This window comes from Aotus nancymaae, unplaced genomic scaffold (genome assembly GCF_030222135.1).
Source record: "Aotus nancymaae isolate 86718 unplaced genomic scaffold, 86718_ANA_hifiasm-v0.15.2.pri h1tg000006l, whole genome shotgun sequence".
In the NCBI taxonomy this organism is placed as follows: domain Eukaryota; kingdom Metazoa; phylum Chordata; class Mammalia; order Primates; family Aotidae; genus Aotus; species Aotus nancymaae.
The window spans coordinates 40136857-40156183 of NW_026988417.1; the positions used below are offsets into that span (position 1 = coordinate 40136857).

Below are 19327 nucleotides of genomic sequence, written 5' to 3' on the forward strand. Positions count from 1 at the left end.
ACCACACCCAGGCCTGGAGGGTTGGGTAGGGCAAGAGGAGATGAGGAACTTTCTGGAAACCCCTTACCCACCTGCAGGAAGGGACGAGGTAAATAAATGGACGCCTCTCTTCAGCTCCCTGACTTTCTCCCTCCCTCCCATTAATGAAACCGGTACTCACAGGTCAGCCTCCCCACTGTTTATCTTCCCCCGTTTTACCTTAACAACACCCTCCATAATTATCTTCTTTTGATTTACTGTTTATTGTCTGTCCCGGCCCCCAATTTCCTCTACAATGTAAATACCTCGAGGGCAAGGACTTCCAGGTAGGGGTGTGTGTGTGTGTTTCCATCTCTGAGTCCCCAGCGCGTCCGTGACGCATAGTAGGTGCACAGTGACTGTTGGTTGACTGCATCGACAGACTAGGACACAGGTAGCTTTCCTGGAGAAGAAAGAGCTCTTCAGGTCGTTTTATCTTTTTCTTTTTACAGAAAGCCCAGGTGGCTGTGTACCTCCCGGCGCCCGGTGAGGGGCTGCCCCGCCTTGCTCCCACTTCTGCGGCCGGGAGCGACTGCAGGTGCTGCGTGGCCGGTGCCCGCGCGTCCTCCTGCCCCGCTGCCGCAGCGCCAGCTCCCCTGGGCCCGGGTGTTCCCCGCGGGGCGCGCGTCTCCCACAAGCGGCCAGACCTGTCCGCCCGTCCCTCGGCAGCCGGCCAGGAGCAGGGACGTGAGGGCAGCCGGCGAAGTCCCTCTCCCTGGCCGGGTGTGAGCTGGAGGGAGACACGCAGCGCTCGCTCCGGGTTATTTTTAGTCAGTAGCTGCGCCCCCCCTCCCAGGGGCGGAGCGGCCCGCGAAGGTGGGGAGGAGAAGAAGCTCCCGGCGCCTCCGCGCTCGCTCCCGCGGGACACTCGCGGCGCGTTGGAGCCCGGGCGGCGCTGGGACCAGCTGCCGCGGCGTCCTCTAGCAGCGCGCGGCTCTCCCGGGACCTGCGCCGGCCGGGGGCGGGGAGAGGCGGGGAGGGGAGGCCGGCGGGCGGGAAGGGGCGGGGAGCGCGCTCCTGCGGCGGCGGCGGCCGTCCTCATCCCGGCGTTCGAGCGGACGCGGGGCTGCGCAAATGGCTTGTCCCGCTCTTGGTCTGGAAGCTCTTCAGCCCCTGCAGCCCGAGCCGCCCCCCGAGCCCGCCTTCTCCGAGGCGCAGAAGTGGATCGAGGTAGGTGCGGGTGGCTGGCGGGCGGCCTTGCACCGGCGCCGGGAGCCATGGACCCGCGCACGCTCGGACCGCAGGTCCAGCCTCGCCTCCCCCTCAGCCCCCCCCCACTTTCTTTTGCCAGCTGCCCCAGGTCATCCCCCGGGCCTCGGCGAGCCGCGGAACCCTGGCCCTTTGGCATGGGAGTCCCGGGCGAGGGTGGGCGTGAAAGGGGACACTGCAGTGTAGCTGCGCGCGTGAGGACAGGAAGGGATCCCCTCCGCCTCCATCCTTCCTGCCCGCCGGCCTCGCAAATCTCAGCTCCCGCCGCTTTCAGGCGCTGCCAAGGGAAGCGCAGTGCGAGCAAAGGGTTGCAAAGGCGCAGGAAGCGCGAGCCCCTGGTGCCTTCACCGGTGCTCGCATTTCGGGGTATCTTGCTCCTGGTCCCGCATTTCGCCCCTTGCCCCCCCCAACCCCCAGCCGCCCTTCCGGAGCGGAGTTGGCAGTGTCTCCACGGAGGCGCATACCCACCGGAGCCTCTTGCTGTATTCCTGGCACTGGGTCAGGTGTGAGGCTGGCACAGCGCGCAGGGCCGAGGTAGCTTGCAAGACCCATCTGCGAGCACGCATCCACATAGACGCTGCCCAGCCTTTGGCAGCACCCCCCCCTCCATCCCAGCGACGGCAGGGTGGGTTGCGAAGTACGGGGTACCCGACCTGGTTGGCATATTTTACTTCTTAAATGACTCGTTGGCAGGCCAGGAAAATCACTGGAGCTCTCGGCTCAGTCCAGGAAGCGCTCGCTGGGTGATCCTGATTCACGATGTCTATCAGTAGATGCAGCTTGGTAGCCCCAAGCTCCCGAAATGACCGTTCTGCGGGGTTCAGGTTGCTTGAGGGGCATGAAGGGGAAAGGTGACCCCCTATGATTAGTGCAAGGAGCCTCTGCTTCAATGGATGGCCTTTCTGGAGGCTTAGTGGAAGGTATGAATTTGGCCTTGTTTCCCTTTGTGACAAGCAGTCCTTTGCTCGGTAGTTCAGAGGAGGAAGTGTACCGCTAAATCATGACCCAGCAATGTTGAAGCTTCCAGAATTCTGCCTGTCACTTAGTGACTCCCCACTCCGTTCGGCATCGTAGTTCTCAGGATGCTGCTACAATAACAGAACTCCACGTACACATTTAAACCTGCTGATTTCCCTGCAGAAACGACCCTCACTTAATGCTCTTCTCCTGCTCCAGCCAGACACCTGCATCCTACAGGGTTAACCTGCTTCCCGCAAGCAAGAGTGTTACTTAAGTGTTTAGAAACATCTGTTTAAAACTAGGGCTCAAGAAACAGAACAGTGAACTCAGGGCCGTCTTGCTGAAAGCCCCAGGCATGTCTCTCATAATTTGATAGCTCACCATCAGATGAGAAAAAGACCTTGACTTTTTATTTTTCATATGTGGCTGGAACGGTTTGGTGTGTGACAGGTGCTCTTTCTGTGTTGCATACTTGGGCTCCCAGGATACGCAGGAAGCATTTGTAGTTACTGGCTTAGTGCAGAGTTGGATAACTGTTTTTCAGGTTCTTGAACTTTAAAATTCTCAGGAGATATTTTGAGTGTGGGTGGGGGAAAGGGGAGGATCCAAAAGCAGAACCGTCTTACTGTTCTTGAAGTCAAGTGATTTATTCCCAATTTCCTTAACTGTGAGTAACATTGACATACTCTGCTTTAGAAAAATGCAGTCTAAGTTACACGTGGAAAAGTGCACAAATCTGAAGCGTGCACCTCCGTGAATTTTTGACATATGTCTATTACTATAGCCCCCACCTAAATCAAGATACAGAACATCTCCTTTAGCCCAGATTAGTTTGCTTTTAAGAAGTAGTATATTTCAGGCTATTATGCAGTGCAGAATATTAGTTTTAATATAAGTTTAAGAAAAGGAAGAAAGGATTCCTTAAAAAAGTAGAGCCTCATTAAGCCCTATAGACAGTTTGACATTGTTCTTGATGCTTTACCATTCATAGCAATTTAGAAATTTGAAAACCGTAATGGGACGTGCATGGGCTTTAGGACCAGGCAGCCCAGCTGAGCTGCATGTGCATTATTGAAGCGGCCTATCTCCTTTCAATTGTAGGATTCAGTTTCAGAGAAAGGAGAGCTTCCCCCTCCCAGGCTATATAAAAAAGGTAGTTGCTCCAGGGAAAGATAGAGACCTTTCCCTTCCTTCCCAGAATCTTTTCTTGAAATGTGAATGTCTGCAAACTGGGGATCCCAGGAGTAGTAACAGATGGTTTTGCTTGTGGTTGCCTTGTAAACAAAGATTCCTCGGCTAATAGAGCAATAATGTAGTACTTAGGGACAGTGAATTCCTGGGGGGATTGTTATCTCAAGACAGTTGCAGCTCCTTTAGGGGCCCCATTGTCTCTGGCAACATCCTCATTGGTGGGGCTTTGTTTTTATTTTTGTTCAGTTGTTGATTAAATTTCCCATAGGATTTTTTTCTTTCTTTCTTCTTTTTGAGTGGTCAGGAACTTCACCCTTTCATAAAAATGTTCCCTTGGGTGCAGCAAGTTAGTAAACAAACTTTGCTGCCTGTCTCTCCTTGGTTCTTGGTCTTCTTTGACTCATGGATTGGTGAGAAAACATTCATTCTTAATAAAGGCTCAAGGAACCAGCTCCAGGACATAACTTGTTAGTGAGGAATTTCTCGGCCTGCAGCCTTGGCTATTTGAGGACTGTGTTACTGGGAAGGAAATGTGGCCTGGGAACAATTCCCCCACCTCAGCCCCCCTCCCCTCACTCCTTCCTTAGCTGGCAAAGGTGAAGGCTGTAATGGACCTCTAGATGGTCACAGACCATGCAGGGACAGCCCTGTAACATTCCTAGAGACTTTTTATAGCTGCAGGATCAGGCTGCACATCTTACTGTGCATTTGGGAAGTCTCCTACTGGAGTCAGCAAACTTGAAGAAGTAACTCTGGCTATCAGCAGGCAGGGGAGTGACTAACTTCTTTCCATACTGCTTTTCTAGAAGGCCTTCCTAAGCAGAACACAGCGGGTGAGGGGTCAGACCTTGGAGCCCAGAGGCTGTTACTTCCTAGCTAGATGACCCTGAGCAAGCGACTTTTCCTTTCCTATGGTTCCAAATGATTTCTTTGAAAGGTAGTTCTAGCTGTTAACAACAACAAAAATAACTAAGGGTTATTGTTGACAGCATCTGCAAAACAGGTTACCGATAACAGCTCACCTATTTCATAGGAATGCTCTCAGGATTAAATAAGTTAATATATTTAAAATGCTTAGAACAGTGCCCAGTACATAGGAAGTTCTGTGTGAGTATGGTTACTAGTATCATTACCATTAATATTACACTGCTGTTACTTTTACTGCTACTATTATCACTACGATCATTATTAGTACTATTGCTATTGCTATTGTTTTTTCTGTTGTGAATAACAACTAAGGTTGATTTTGAAAGAAACGATTCAGAACACCAAATTTCCAGGGTAGAAAATATGATTCAATTGCCTGCTGATTTCATCCTAGTATCTTACTCTATTAACTCTGGATACCAGGTCTAGAAGTTAACTAGATGCTACGTATCACTTTAACTAGATGCTACATATCACTTTAATTTGCACTAACAGTAACTTGGGGATCAGAGAAAAACCTTTAATATCTACTCATAAAATGATCACAGTAGTCCATCAAAGCTTAGAAATTATTCTTCAACATTATGCCAAATATGTAAGTTGAATGTATAATCTTTGTTACCAAACTCCAAGCAGAATGTTCAATGCCTTTCCTCTTGCAGATGATCTAATATTAAGTCATTATACAAATAACGGGTCCAAATATTCATCTAATTGCAGCAGTGTTTTTTTCACTGAAGTTGTGTCAACTCCTGCTAGGAAAAAGAATAATTCTTCCATTGAGTTTCTTTCTCTCTTTTTCCCTTCTTTTATTCTTTCCTTCTTTTTTTCTGGTGGTATTTATTGAGTTACAAGAGTTTATTAGTAGGTTAGATGACTTGGGTTTTCCCGATTCTGCACTTCTCTTGGCCTCACCACCCACAACAATATTTATCTGTTCTAATCTGTAGTTCTTCTTTTCAATGCCAAACACTTTCTGAAGAAACAGATGTCCTTCAGATTGGTTTCGGTTATAATTTGGAACAGGTTCCCAGGCCTTTAGGGAGGGACTGGAAATTTCAACCCAACTCAGCCTTACTTCTCAACTTGAGAAGTTCCTGGACTCCTTTACCTTCAATCACAGTGTGCCCATGGGGCTTGGTGATGAATACAGTCTTATTTGTGACCTAATCCATACTTCACAAGAGTGGGAACTAGTGCAGGAAAGCATCGGTTTTTCATTTTGGTTCATTCCCTGCTGCCCACATAGAATTGTTTTCTGTAGGACCTAATTCTGAAGATTAAAAAGACTGAGGGTATCATAGCTCCCCAAGACTGAAAGATGCTTGTGTTGTTTGGCAGTAGGGAAAATTTATGAGTAGCTTTTGAGATAACTTAGCATTTCATGGCCAGTAACAGATGACATTTGTGATGTAATACCATAAGTTATATATGTAGTCATTTCTAATTCTCCACCTCTGTAGGGATTAGACTCTTGCATCTTTTTATCCCAACAGATAGTTAACTTTGCAGATGGTCCAGCAGCTCTGCATAAATTGCCAAAGAAGGGGAAGAAAAAACTTTCCTGGCTAGATTAAGGAAGGAGTAGTTGTCTGAATAGATATGTAAATGAGAGCAAGCGGCATCTTTCTCACAATGACATTTAAATAGTCTAGCTTGTTTGTATACAAGAGCAGCTATGACACAGTGCTGTCACATGGTAGGAAAACAGTGAGGTCCCACAGATTTGGGGAAAGGGGATGCGGAATGGGAGGTAGAACTGGCACTTCTTGCTCCAGCATCTCCCTGGAAACCAACTGCATCAAGTGAGCTCCAAAGGGCAGACTGAGCACTGGCTACCAAGAAAGGGAAGGCTGGGCATATGTTCCCAGCCACTGGGTCTCTTAGCCTCCTGCTCTCCGCCAATGGATGACAATAGAGCCATGATGTAGACAGTTGGCCTTGATTCTGTGGGTGGCAGTCAGTGCTAGGTGGGACTAGGCAGCTCTAGGAGTACTAGAAATTGGCCTGGCAGCTTCTCTTTTTGCTTTAAACCATTGAAGCTTAAAAGCATCACAGCTGGGGGATAACATGATGATAAAAGTTATGGTAATGATGCTGATGTTGGTGATGAGAAAAGCTACTATTTTATTGAGTGCTTATTATGTGCCTGCTAAAGTCTATGTACAGTTGGCCCTCCAAGTGGTACAAACTGCATTTTGTATTTTTGCCTTGATTTTCATGGTTTAGGACAGAATCAGTTAACACTGGTTGATTTTTAACCAAAGTGTTCTCACTGGAATTAGATTTTCCTTTTAAGCCCGGTTCACAGCTCTGAGAGTTTTAAAACGGTACAATAGTTTTATAATAGAGTCCCTCATGTGTTCCTCAGGATGTGTTTGTATGTTTACATTTGAGGCAGAAGAAAGGTATCAGATATGATCTCTTTTGGAGGAAGGGTAGGGTGGAAAAAAGGATGATTTCAGTGCTATTAAATGAGGAAAGGAAGGGATAATAGAACTTTGGTTTTAAGTGATTGAGAAATATAAAAATAGCCTAAAATAGAGGGCTAATAGATAATTTAGGGGAAAAATAGTTCTTGAAAAAAAAAAAAAGAATAATAGAATATTGGAAAGACTTCTGCCTGGACATGAGATGTTACATTTCAAGGAGGAATGATGCCGTGGAATTCAGTTCTGCTGTGATAAAATTCCATATTTACAATATTGAAAACAACACTTCCAAAGGCATGCCCTCATGCATCTAACCCTGGTGGGATGTGTATTAGTTTGCTTACATACTACTATAAAGATATGACCCAAGACTGGGTAATTTATAAAGAAAGGAAGTTTAACTGACTTACAGTTTCATGTGGCTGGGGAGGCCTCAAGAAACTTAGAATTATGATGGAAGGCAAAGGGGAAGCAAGTCAGGTCTTACATGGCAGCGGAAGAGAGAGCAAGTGAAGAGGGAACTACCAAACACTTTTTTTTTTCTGGAACAGAGTCTTGCTCTGTGGCCCAGGCTGGAGTGCAGTGGTACGATCTTGGCTCACTGCAACCTCCACCTCCTGGGTTCAAGTGATTCTCCTGCCTCAGCCTCCTGAGTAGCTGGGACTACAGGCATGAGCCACCAAGCCTGGGTGATTTTTGCATTTTTAGTAGAGACAAGCTTTCACCATGTTGGACAGGATGGCCTCAATCTCCTGACCTTGTGATCCACCTGCCTCAGCCTCCCAAAGTGCTGGGATTATAGGCGTGAGCCACCTCGACTGGCTATGAGCCACTGTGCCCGGCAGCCAAACACTTTTAAAACCATTAGCTCTCGTGAGAACTCACTCACTCATGAGAACAGCATGTGGGAAACTGCCCTCATGATCCAATGGCCTCCCACCAGGCTCCCGTCCCTGACATGTGGGGATTAAAGCTTGAGATGAGATTTGGGTGGGAACACAGAGCCAAGCTGTATCAGGTTGGCTGCCCTATCTCAAGGAATTAGCTTTGGCATCAGGAAAAGGACAGATGACGTAGTCATATAAGATGCACCTAAGAAATAACCTGACTGATGCTTTTTCCCACTGTCACATAAACTGTGCTCTGTGCTGAGACCTTAAGAATCAAATATCGGTTAGATTGACAAAGCACCATGTTTCCACTGCCCTGCATTTTGTCTGTGAGAGTTACTCTAGCGTGGCTCTTGGAGGCTGCAATTTGGCTCCTGGTCAGTGTAAGTTAGGGACTGTCCCACCCATTTATCCCTGCTTTGGAAGTTCTTGAATATTCCTTACAGGCCACTCAGACTTTGCATGATGATCCACTGTCCATTTTACAGCTGAGGCACAGATAAATTAAGAACTCACCTAAGAAAAATGCAGAGAGGACTTTGGGGTTTATGTTTGAGTCTAGACTCTGGATTAACATTTTTGGACAAAATAGAGGCTGTAGAAGCTGCACTCCACTCGGAGTAAGAAGGGGCTGTGGGAAACCTGCTTCCTTTCCACTGAGACAAGAGAGCCATTATGTGTTAAGACTTTGGGTGGTGATCCACAGATGCCTTCTCATTTGGGAACTTTCCCCAGCTTCTTCTAAGACAGAGGGCTTTATAAACTAATAAAGCCAGGTGCCCTTTGGGATCCCTAGAAATGGTAAACTCTGGAAGACTTTGAGTAAGATTCCTTTCAGCACTTGAACCCACCATTCTTAGACCCCCTCCCCCATCTTCACAGTCTAACATGGCTACTGGAGAGTCATGATCACATCACCTTTCCAGGAAGGTGGATGGAGGCAAGGGAAGTGAAGAGTGCATCCTTCCCATGTCAGGTGCCTTCTGGGAAATCCTTTTGGACATATGGGCTACTATTTTATTTTCCAGAATTTCAGGAACATTGCCCTTTTTGGGTGTAGGGGAGACCCTGGAGAAGGGTCTTTTTCTCCAGGCAGCAGATAATATTCTTGAGTTCTATTCTTCAGGAAAAAGGGGAGACTGGCTGTTGGGGTAGCCACACCCTGGAATGCCCCTTCTCCACTTCTCCAGGGACAAATCCTTTCAAGACAGAGCTTAAACATGACTGCCTCTGCAGCACAGCCCCTGATTCCTGTAAGCTCATTAATACTTCCCTTCTCTGTGCACACCTGAGCCTCAGTTTTTGCCTTTTTTAGAAAAGTTGCCATATTTCACTATCACGAATGTTTTTGTGTGTGTCTGTGGGATTTTCCTCCTTTGGAGAACCCCAGAGCCCTGTGGCCAAGGACTGGGTCTTATCACCCAGTTCCCTCCTGGTTTCAGTCAGGCTGCTCCCTGCCAGGGCCCCATGCCACATTTCCCCACCGCCTGAGTGCTTTCTCAGTGAGTCTATGCCCAGCTACAGTTGCCTGATTGGCACTTGGGCTCGGCTGTGGCAGAGAAAATAGACTCTGTTGCTGCCCTGACAGGAAGCAAAGTGTTTTTTTCTTTTAAGAGTGATTAAAAAAAGCAGTTTACCCAATAGTTGCCTGGAGACAGTCGGTGATTGGACACTCGGAAGGTGATTTCTCTTTTGGCCCTTGGGCGAAGATATTCTTTAGGGCACTAACCCTCCCCTCAGGTTGGAATGGGTCAGGGCTCATTGATCTTGGAGTTCCTGGCTGCAAGGCTGGAGAGCAAACATCTCTTTTCTTTAAATAAACATGCCCCCAGCTTTTGGGCCTGAGACTCTCACCTCTTTCTTTCCTTACATCAAGGCAAACCTCTCTTTCACCTGTTATAGAAGGACAAGGGAAAGATAGAGTACTTCCAATGATAGTGAATCTAAAAAAAAGCATGGAACAATTTTTATTATAGTGGTCACCTCTATGAGTTCTTTTTAGACAGGTTTTTTTTTTTTTTTTTTTTTTCAGACAGAGTCTCACTCTGTTGCCCAGGCTGGAACACAATGGTGCAATCTTTGCTTAGTGAAACCTCTGCCTCCCGGGTTCAAGAGATTCTCCTGCCTCAGCCTCCGGAGTAGCTGGGATTATGGATGTGTGCCACCACACCTGGCTAATTTTTGTGTTTTTAATAGAGACGGGGTTTCACCATGTTAGCCAGGTTGATCTCGAACTTCTGACCTTGTGATCCACCTGCCTCGGCCTCCCAAAGTGCTAGGATTACAGGCATGAGCCACTGCACCTGGCCTAGACAGGTATTTTTAAAGGAAAAGAGCCCCAGATGACTAACTAGTAGCTGGTGTCAATAAATGACCACGGCTGTGACTGTTAATTGTTATGACCCAAGGGAACACTGAGAAATAGCATTCTCTCCTCCTTTCCTATGGAAAATTAAAAAACAACAACATTCAGCCGTGGAGCTGAATGTTGTCATCGGCCAGCAGATGTGGTTACCGCCTGTTCCCTAAGGGACCATGCAAGATGTCATAAATAGGAGGGGCCAGTGACAAGTAGAAGCCTGATTTATTATGCTGTTAGAGTTGACAGAGCGTGATAATAGAAAGTGATAAAAATGGCTAGTTCAGTGCCAAATAAAAATAGTAACAGGGAACACACTTCTGGAACACTTACCATGTACTAGTGCTAGTCTAGGTGCCTGCTTGAGTTAACGAGGTGGTATATATACAACAAACACCCAGTACAGTGCCTGCCACGTACTTCTCAAGCAAGCACCATTTATAGCCATTTTACAGATGGGAAAATGGGCACACAGAAATGGTAACTGATTTGCTTGAAGTCACATAGCTAATTAGTGACAGAGCTGGGATTTGAACCCAGGCAAACTGGTTCCAGAGCTTGGACTGGTGACTGCTGTGTCCTGCTGCCTTATCCTCAATAGCTGTTCAGTATATATTTATTCATTGGAAAAAGTACCTTTCCAGAGTTAGTACTGGGGACCCTTTAGAAGTAAAAGCGAAACTTCTGAAAAATATCATGATCCCAAGTAACTATCTAAACAAGCAGGTGACCTGCTTTCCCCTTCTCCCTTCTCATTCTCTTAATGATTGAAGATGCTGTTTATTGAGCATCTTCTATATACATAGCACCGTTAGTTGTGAGGAAACAATTTCATCCATATGGCTCCCAAGCACATTCTCTGAAACTGGAGCCCTTTCAATGTTTTTTAAAAGATAAATGTCAGGAGGGTGGTTAGGACTATGATGAAAAATCATTACAGGAGCCCAGTGAACCATTGTCAATGGGTGGAACCATTTTTATTCCCTTTTACTTCACATCCCCTTCCCCAATCTTTTTCTCATTGATTGGGACCTGACTCCCCCACTGGATTCAAATAGTCCTGAGAGTCAGACTGGAATGATTATAAACAAGGGGAAGGAAATCGTGGATTTAGGATCTCCCTGCCAGGCACTGTTAGGTTCTCTGCATATGGTATTCTGTTTAGTCTTTGAGTAACACAGGTATCTGCTGTCCCCTGTCACAGCTTGAGGTTTTCTACTGTGTCTGTTTCAATAAATTTCACTCAGTTAAGACTGGCAGGTGGGCTGGACTGATCCCACATGGCTCCTGTGTCCCCACATGGTACCCACATGACTGTCCTTTTGGTCTCACCTGGCACCTCCCAGCTGCAGCTCCACTCATAGACCACTCATGTGGCATGGGCTCTGGCTTTCTGAACAAATACAGTTGGCTATTTTATAATGTAGGTTTCTGTAATGAGGATTATTACATATGCGATTGGGAAACAGAAGAAGCATCCTTCATAACGTGCAAGTTGCGATGGTTCATGTGAGGTTTTTTTTTTTTGGGATGGAGTTCACTCTTGTTGCCAGGTGGAGTGCAGTAAGATGATCTCAGCTCACTGCAACCTCTGCCTCCCTGGTTCAAGTGATTCTCCTGCCTCAGCCTCCTGAGTAGTTGGGACCATAGGTATGCACCACCACGACCAGCTAATTTGTGTATTTTTAGTGGAGACAGGGTTTTACCATGTTGGCCAGGATGGTCTTGATTTCTTGACCTCAAGATCTGCCTACCTCAGCCTCCCAAAGTGCTGGGATTTTTCATGTGAGATTTTTAATTAGCACTTGCATATTTTGTACCACCAAATAGCAGTGGTTGAAACCAAAATAGGACAGTAGAGGTGAGCACAACCAACCAGGGAGGTAACACCGCTCTTCTTGCTCTTGACTCCATTTTTGTGTTGATTCAAAAGTCTGGTTTTCCCAGATCTTCCTCCATTTTCCTCTTACCTCTGAAACACAACCTTGGTCTTTCCTCACGTCCTTCCACCATGCGCTCTTGTCCCCTGCCTTTTTGTGAAATTCCTCTTTTGTTCTGTAATAGGAAATAGAAAACATCTCTTTATCTATGCTGGTAATTTTTAGTGTTCTTGTTTTTGTTAGTGCTCTAGTTACAAAGTTGAGTAGGGTTTGAGCCTTTTACATGAACTCTGTATTTTCCATAAGCCCTGTTATTTTTAGTGTGTGATTTTGTAGAGTACAAGGTTTTTGGCTGTCTGTCTTAGTTTGGTACATTATTCATTCATTTACAGGAATATGGATACTGTTTTATGGTAGAAATACTTAGATATTAGTATTTCGTGCAGACAGTATCTGTCATACACTCATACACAGATGCATAAAACAGTATCTTGAAGATTCCCAGTGCTGGAGTCTGGGATCTTGGGTCATGTGGAAAACATTTTTTAGGAATTTCACATTTCCTATCTGTTCTCAGAAGACCTTGGACAACATTTCCAGGAGAAGCTTCTATCGCCTTTGGAGGAGGTAGTGAATGTTGTCTGTGTGTGTGTTTTTCTAATGTTTCTTTGGGATTTTGTGCCTGGGCACTACGTAGAGCTGCACTCTTTTCCCCAGGGAAGCTACAGGATTACTTATTGTGAGTGAGAAACTCTTGCAAGTGAGTTGGAAATGAGGAAATGGAGACTTGATGGTTGGTGATTTGTCTGACAGTCAGTGACTTCCAGGCTGCGATTATTCCTGTTCTCTGGAGCCCTCATGACACCAATATATGAGTATTGGCAATCTGTCTCAGTTTGGGACATTATTCATTCATTCATCATATATGATGAATATACGAATTATTGAGCATGTCCTAGTTATTGAGCATGAGAGACAAACATGGGATTTGTAGTCCACCTGGAAGGATGGATGCTGAGCACAGAATCATGCTTGTGATGCGCGTTCGCAAACGGAAGAGCAGGTTGGTCTGGAACACAAAGAGGGCCAGCCTCTCCTTTGGTCTAAGGGGCTACGGGACAGCCTGTCTGAGGAAGTGCTATGTAAGCCGAGACCCTAAGGATGAGCAGGGGTTGGCCATGCAAAAGTGGGCAAGAAATCATGTTCTAGGTGGATACTGAAGGCTGTATGGAGACTCTTGTGGAAGAGCTAGAGGAGACCAGTGAGGCAGGAGCTTTGGGAGTCAGTATGAGGCCTGGGCTGTGGCTGACTTTGTCTGGGAGGACAGCAATTGGGTTTTCTCCAAACTCTCAAATTACTACATGACAAAATAATGGAAACATAGCTAACAGTTATGAGAGCTTATGGCCTGGCAAACCCTGTCCTAAGCACCTAACTTTTCAACCATCCTATGAGCTAGATACAAACTCTTATTATTCCCATTAAACGTAGAAATGAGTGAATGGCTAAGGGTTGTACAGTCATTAGATGGTAGAACTGATCTTCAAACCCATGCCGTCTGGCTGCTTTGCCTGTGCTCTTAACCTAACCACCATGCTACAGGGTGTGATATGGGTTGGATTTATGTCCCTGTCCAAATCTCCTGTTGGATTGTAATCCCCAGTGTTGGAGGAGGGGCCTGGTGGGGGGTGATTGGATCATGGGGGCAAATTTTCCCCTTGCTGTTCTTGTGATAGTTGGGGAGCTCTCACAAGATCTGGTTGTTTAAAAGATAGAGCAGTAGTACCTCCCCCTGCTCTCTCTTCCTCCTGCTCCTACCATGCAGGACATGCCTGCTTCCCCTTCTGCCATGATTGTAAGTTTCCTGAGTCTCCCCAGCCATGCTTCCTGTAGAGCCTACAGGACTGTAAGCCAATTCAAACTTTTTTTTCTTATAAATTACCCAACCTCGGGTAATTCTTTATAGCAATGTGAGAACAAACTAATACAGGGTTACAAATGCAGGCTGTTGACAAAGGGTGTCTGTGAGGGATGTACATGGGGGGGAATAGCTGTAAAGAGCTGGGGATGGGAGGGTGGAGGTAGGGGATGCCTAAGGGTGCTGGAGGCCAATGTTGGCTTTAGACATGTTTTCTATATTTTGAAAGAAACTCCAAAAATAAGTCCTCTCACCTTGACAATTGTTGCCACCTGGGAAGGAGAGTGATTATATACAAAGAGGGCTCCAGGCATTTCCCCAACCCCACATTCTTTTTTTTTAAGATGGAGTCTCACTCTGTCACCCAGCCTGGGAGTGCAGTGACACGATCTCAGCTCACTGCAGCCTCTGTCCCCTGGGTTCAAGCAATTCTCCTGCCTCAGCCTCCCAAGTAGCTGGGATTACAGGTGCTCACCATCACGCCCAGCTAATTTTTGTAGTTTTGGTAGAGTGGGGATTTCACCATGTTGACCAGGCTGGTCTCAAACTCCCGACCTCAGGTGATTTGCTCACCTCAGCCTCCCAAAGTGCTGGGGTTACAGACGTGAGCCACTGTGCCCGGCCCCCAACTTCACATTCTAATGCATGGGAACTCTGGTTCCCAAGCAGCCTGATGAACCCTGGTATTGCTCTGAGATGATAGGCCACTCATTTTTAACTTCCATCAGGAGTTGTAGGTAGTATGATATATTTTAAAATGTACTTATTTATTTGATTTTAAACTCTGTGTGTGTGTGTTAAATAATTTTTTATTCATTTTTTTTGTTTTAGTTAGCATTCTTATGGTTGCAAACAACAGAAATCCAACCAAAATTAGCTCTAAAAAATAGACAGTTCACTGCTCTTGACAGTCTGGAGGTAGATCCCTACTTCAGACAAAGGCTGACTGAGCAGCTTAATGATATCAGTAAGGACCTGATTCTCTCTGTCTTTCCACTGTGCTGTGCATTGTGTGGCTTTGTGCTCTGGCTTTACATAGGTCCTCCACACCTGTCCTATCCCACCTCAGAAGGTTCAGGCTTTTCCACTGAGGGCTGGCTGGGAAAGAGTGACTGCAGTCCTCAAGTTCTCTTGACACCCTCTGGGCAGACAAAGAGGACACATCCCTCATTCATGATCCCCAGGGGAATAGATGAGTTGATTAGCTTAAGCCAATCAGACTTCACCCTGGTCCATCCCTATCAAAGATGCTGGCTGCTACCCAACAGAGAAGCAGTGAATTCCCTAGAGGAAAATCTGGGTACTTTTAATAGAAGAATGGGTAAAGTGGATACTGAAGAGGTCACCACCAATTGTTACTAACATTTTCTTAAAAGTGTGGTAATATACAAGAACACACACGGATGAAAAGGGAAGGAAGGAAATAATTAAAATAAACTATTCAGAACAGTGACTACTTCTTGGAGGTGAGTATAAGATTATAACCCAGGAGTGGTTAAAAAAAGGCATTAATAGATTGTTTTATTCCTATTTTTATAAAACTAGAACAGTGCTATGTTTAGAGGTATCACTGAATATCAAGTGCCCAACCCACACCTAATTGGTTCTACTAGGTGTAAAAATGCAATTGAATGAACCAGATTGATCTTTGAACTATTGATTAAAAAAATCAAAATGTTCATCCTGGGCACTTCAACTCTCTTTTCTTTCCAATATATATGAACCTTTACACTGAATTATTGTAGCTTTAAAAAATGTTAGAAATGAAGATATCCAATACCAGTATCTGATTTGTTTTTTCCCATTTAGTTTCATATTTCTCAGGTAACAATGCATATTTTTTGGTGCCTGAAGCCTAGAAATAGCAAAACCATGCAGTTGCTGTTCACTGGACACTCCGGGTCCAGAGGGTGTGCAGCCCCGTGCCTGAGCAGACTCCAGGCATGCGGAGCCTTTCTAAAAGTGGATACAGCGGCTGTTGCCCACTGATCCTCTGTGCTGAGTGACCCAGATTGGCACAGCACAGCTGGGTTCTACCCAGGGCGAGTACGGGAAAGAGGAGTAAAAATAAAAACTGGTTGGACAGCTTAGGTGGAGTCAGGATACTTGAAAGCTCACAGGTTACTTTGCTAATTCTTGGGCAGATTTTTCCTTTTTTATTTTGTGAGGGTATAGTAATGATTCCAATGATGGTTTTCTAGGTTTCTTGGATTGGGCAAAATAGTTTCATATATAACAGCAAAATGAAGTGAGGGGTGCTTTTTCTACATGTAGAAAATATGTTTTTTGAGATTAGAACATTTTGCCCTTGACATGAGTTTCTTATTTATCCTATTCAACATTCAACTCTTTAATAAACTTTTCCCCAAGGGTATCTGCTTTATGGAGTTACTTTCTGAATTAAGACATTTCTCTCTTTTTTTGTTAATAGAATGAAATGTGCTTGTCATTATAGTTTTGATATAGATTCTTTGTTATCTAAGAAAAATGAGTAACGGTGTTTAGGTATGGTGTCAAGTTATCCACCCAGAATAGTCATTTAATCTCTGCCACTGTTTGTGGCGTTTTGACATTTGTGGGGTTTTTTAAGTGTAGATTTGGTAATTTTTGAAGCTTTGGTCCTTACTATTAGAAATTTTGAGATTTTATTTTTGGTGTTTGACCAAGAGGTTTTTTTTTTTTTTTTTTTTTTTTTCAGTGCAAAAGCAGAGTTTATGTAATGTTTGTAATGTTTTTCCTCAGGTATGGATAGCTTTGATAAACTATATGAAATTATTTTTCTACTGAATGCTCTGTGGCTTTTATGTAATCATCTCTCTGATCTGTAGACCAATAATTAAATCTCCAAATGGCCTTTGCCTTGCAGCAACAATTAAAAAGAGTATTTAATATTTATACTTAAACTATATGGGAAATGAGGGTATAACTTCTTTTAAAGATTAAAATGTCCTTAAAATACCCTAGTAGGACACATATCTGGGGAAAAAAATTCCTGCAATGTGTACATCATGACACTAATTTGAAATAAGAGTTCTTCTAAGAAATTTCTTACATTTTCCTTCATTAAGTTATTTACAAAATCTATTAAGAGACTGCTAATAGCTATGGGTTTCTTTTTGGGGTGATAGAAATGTTCTGGAATTAGATAGTGGTGATGGTTGCCCATATGTAGTACTTACTGAAAAACTAAAAATTTTTTAATTATAAAAGGGTGAATTTGATGGTATCTGAGTTATATCTTAACAAAAAATCTGCTAAGGGCTCTTAATGTTTTTTTGTTTTATTTGTTTTTTGGAGACAGAGTCTTGCTCTATCACCCAGGCTGGAGTGCAGTGGCCCAATCTCAGCTCACTAGAACCTCCACCTCCCAGATTCAACTGATTCTCCTGCCTCAGCCTACTGAGTGGCTGGGACTACAGGCGCACACCACCATGCCCAGCTAATTTATTTATTTATTTTTTAGTAGAGACAGGGTTTCACCATGCTGCTCAGGCTGGTCTCGAACTTCTGAGCTCAAGGAATCAGCCCGCCTCAGCATCCCAAAGTGCTAGGATTACAGGTGTGAGCTACCATGTCCGGCCGAGCTCGTAATATTTTAAGCATGATTTTGAGCTCCCAAGATATGTAAACAAGCATATGAAATTAAGACTTCCAGATGTATGTACAATAATGCAGCATAGCAAACCACCCCCAAACCCAGTGGCAGATAGCAATGGTATATTTTATTTTTCTTGGTCATGGGTTGAAGAATCAGCTTGAGCAGCTCGGCTTCAAGCTGTGGGTTGGCTGCACTTGGCTAAAGGCTGTGGGTTATGTTCAAGTCTGTTTCATGTATATTCTTTCTTCTTGGACCAGAGGCTACCTGGGAGATGCTCTCTTTATGGCAAATGAATGACAGGTGCACCAGAACCCAGCCAAAACCATGCAACAAATGGATTTAAAGTTTCCACTTGCATCACATCTACTCACATTCCACTGCAAAAGCAAGTGATATGGCCACGTCCAAAGTCAGTTGGGCAGGGAAAGGCATTCTGCTCACAGTGGGAGGTGAGGGGAGTGGATATTTTTCCAGTAATACTCTCATCTACCACAAAGTCTGTTCAGGGTTCCTTGGTGCTACAAAGGAAGATGTGAGTGTTCTTCCTGGGTGTTCAGTTCCTTGGTATCTTGGTTTGTTTTCTATTGCTTTAACTAAATACCACAGGCTGGGTAATTTACAAAGAATATACATTTTTTTTTTTTTTTTTTTTTTGAGACGGAGTTTCGCTCTTGTTACCCAGACTGGAGTGCAATGGCGCGATCTCGGCTCACTGCAACCTCCGCCTCCTGGGTTCAGGCAATTCTCCTGCCTCAGCCTCCTGAGTAGCTGGGATTACAGGCACGCGCCACCATGCCCAGCTAATTTTTTTTTTGTATTTTTAGTAGAGACGGGGTTTCACCATGTTGACCAGGATGGTCTCGATCTCTTGACCTCGTGATCCACCTGCCTCGGCCGAATATACATTTATTTCTTATGATTCTGGAGACTGGGAAGTCCAAGGTCAAGGGGTGTCATCTAGTGAGGGACATTCTTGCTAGTGGAGACTCTGCAGAATGCCAAGGTGGTGTGGGCATCATATGGCAAGAAGGCTCACTAGATATGGCCAAACTGGTTTTGGTAAGAGACCCACTCTTATGATAACTAACCCACTCCCTTGGTAACCCGTTAATTCATTAATTCATGAATGAATTAATTCAATCATGAAGGCAGAGTGCTTATGACTAAATCACCTCCTAAAGGTTCTATTTTTCAAGACTGCTGCACTGGGGACCCAGTTTCCAACACATGAATTCTGGGGTAGGCACTTAAGTCATAGCACTTGGGTTGAATCTTGAAAAATTAGCAAACATTGTCAGTTGGATGGGGTGGTAAGGATGAAAAGAGGTGACAGCAAGGGCTAGACCATGAAGGCAGCATGAGCAGAGGCATAGAGGTGTGTGGTAGCAGAGTGCACTTGGGAAGCAGAGCTGGGACTTAGCATGTGAAGAGTGCTGCTGGAAGAAGACACACTGAGTCACATCAGCAGAGGCCTTGTGTGCCATGCTTGAGGGTTTGGTGCTGGAACTAAATGGGCTGGGCTCAGAGTCAGCCTGAATTGCAAACTTGGCTCTGCTATTTACTAATGCTATGAGTGTGGGGGAAGTTATTTGGCCTCTCTGTGCCTTACCTCCTAATCTGTGAAATGGTAAGGGTATTTTCAGCACCTACCTTGTGAATTGTGGTTAGGATTAAACAAATTAATATATACAGTGCTTGATATAAAGTCAAGTGCTCAGTAAGTGTTGCTGTTAGTATTTTTTAATGGAGTTTAGATTTTATCTGTAAGCAATGGGGTATGACTTAAAAGTACGATATTTTGGCAAGACGACATTGGTGGTAGTGTAGGGGATGATTATGATGGCCAGCATGGAAGCAGGGAGGCTGTATGGTTGTTGCAATAATAGAGGTAAGAGGTGATGATGGCAACATCAGTGGGAATGAATGTGAAAAATGTTAAAGTTTT

General features: G+C 44.9%; 1 protein-coding gene across 3 annotated transcripts in view; it reads left to right on the plus strand.

Moving 5' to 3' along the window:
- Positions 1–1058: 1058 nt before the first annotated feature.
- LIMCH1 (LIM and calponin homology domains 1) overlaps positions 1059–19327 on the plus strand; it is a 350623-nt gene continuing 332354 nt past the window's right edge. For 2 of the 3 annotated variants that reach the window (XM_064366648.1, XM_064366652.1), the window contains exon 1: positions 1059–1188. In XM_064366648.1, the coding sequence (XP_064222718.1) occupies positions 1093–1188 (96 nt within the window). In that variant the 5' untranslated portion in view covers positions 1059–1092. The remainder of the gene's footprint in view (positions 1189–19327) is intronic. The other variant, XM_021675666.2, reaches the window with a different exon arrangement.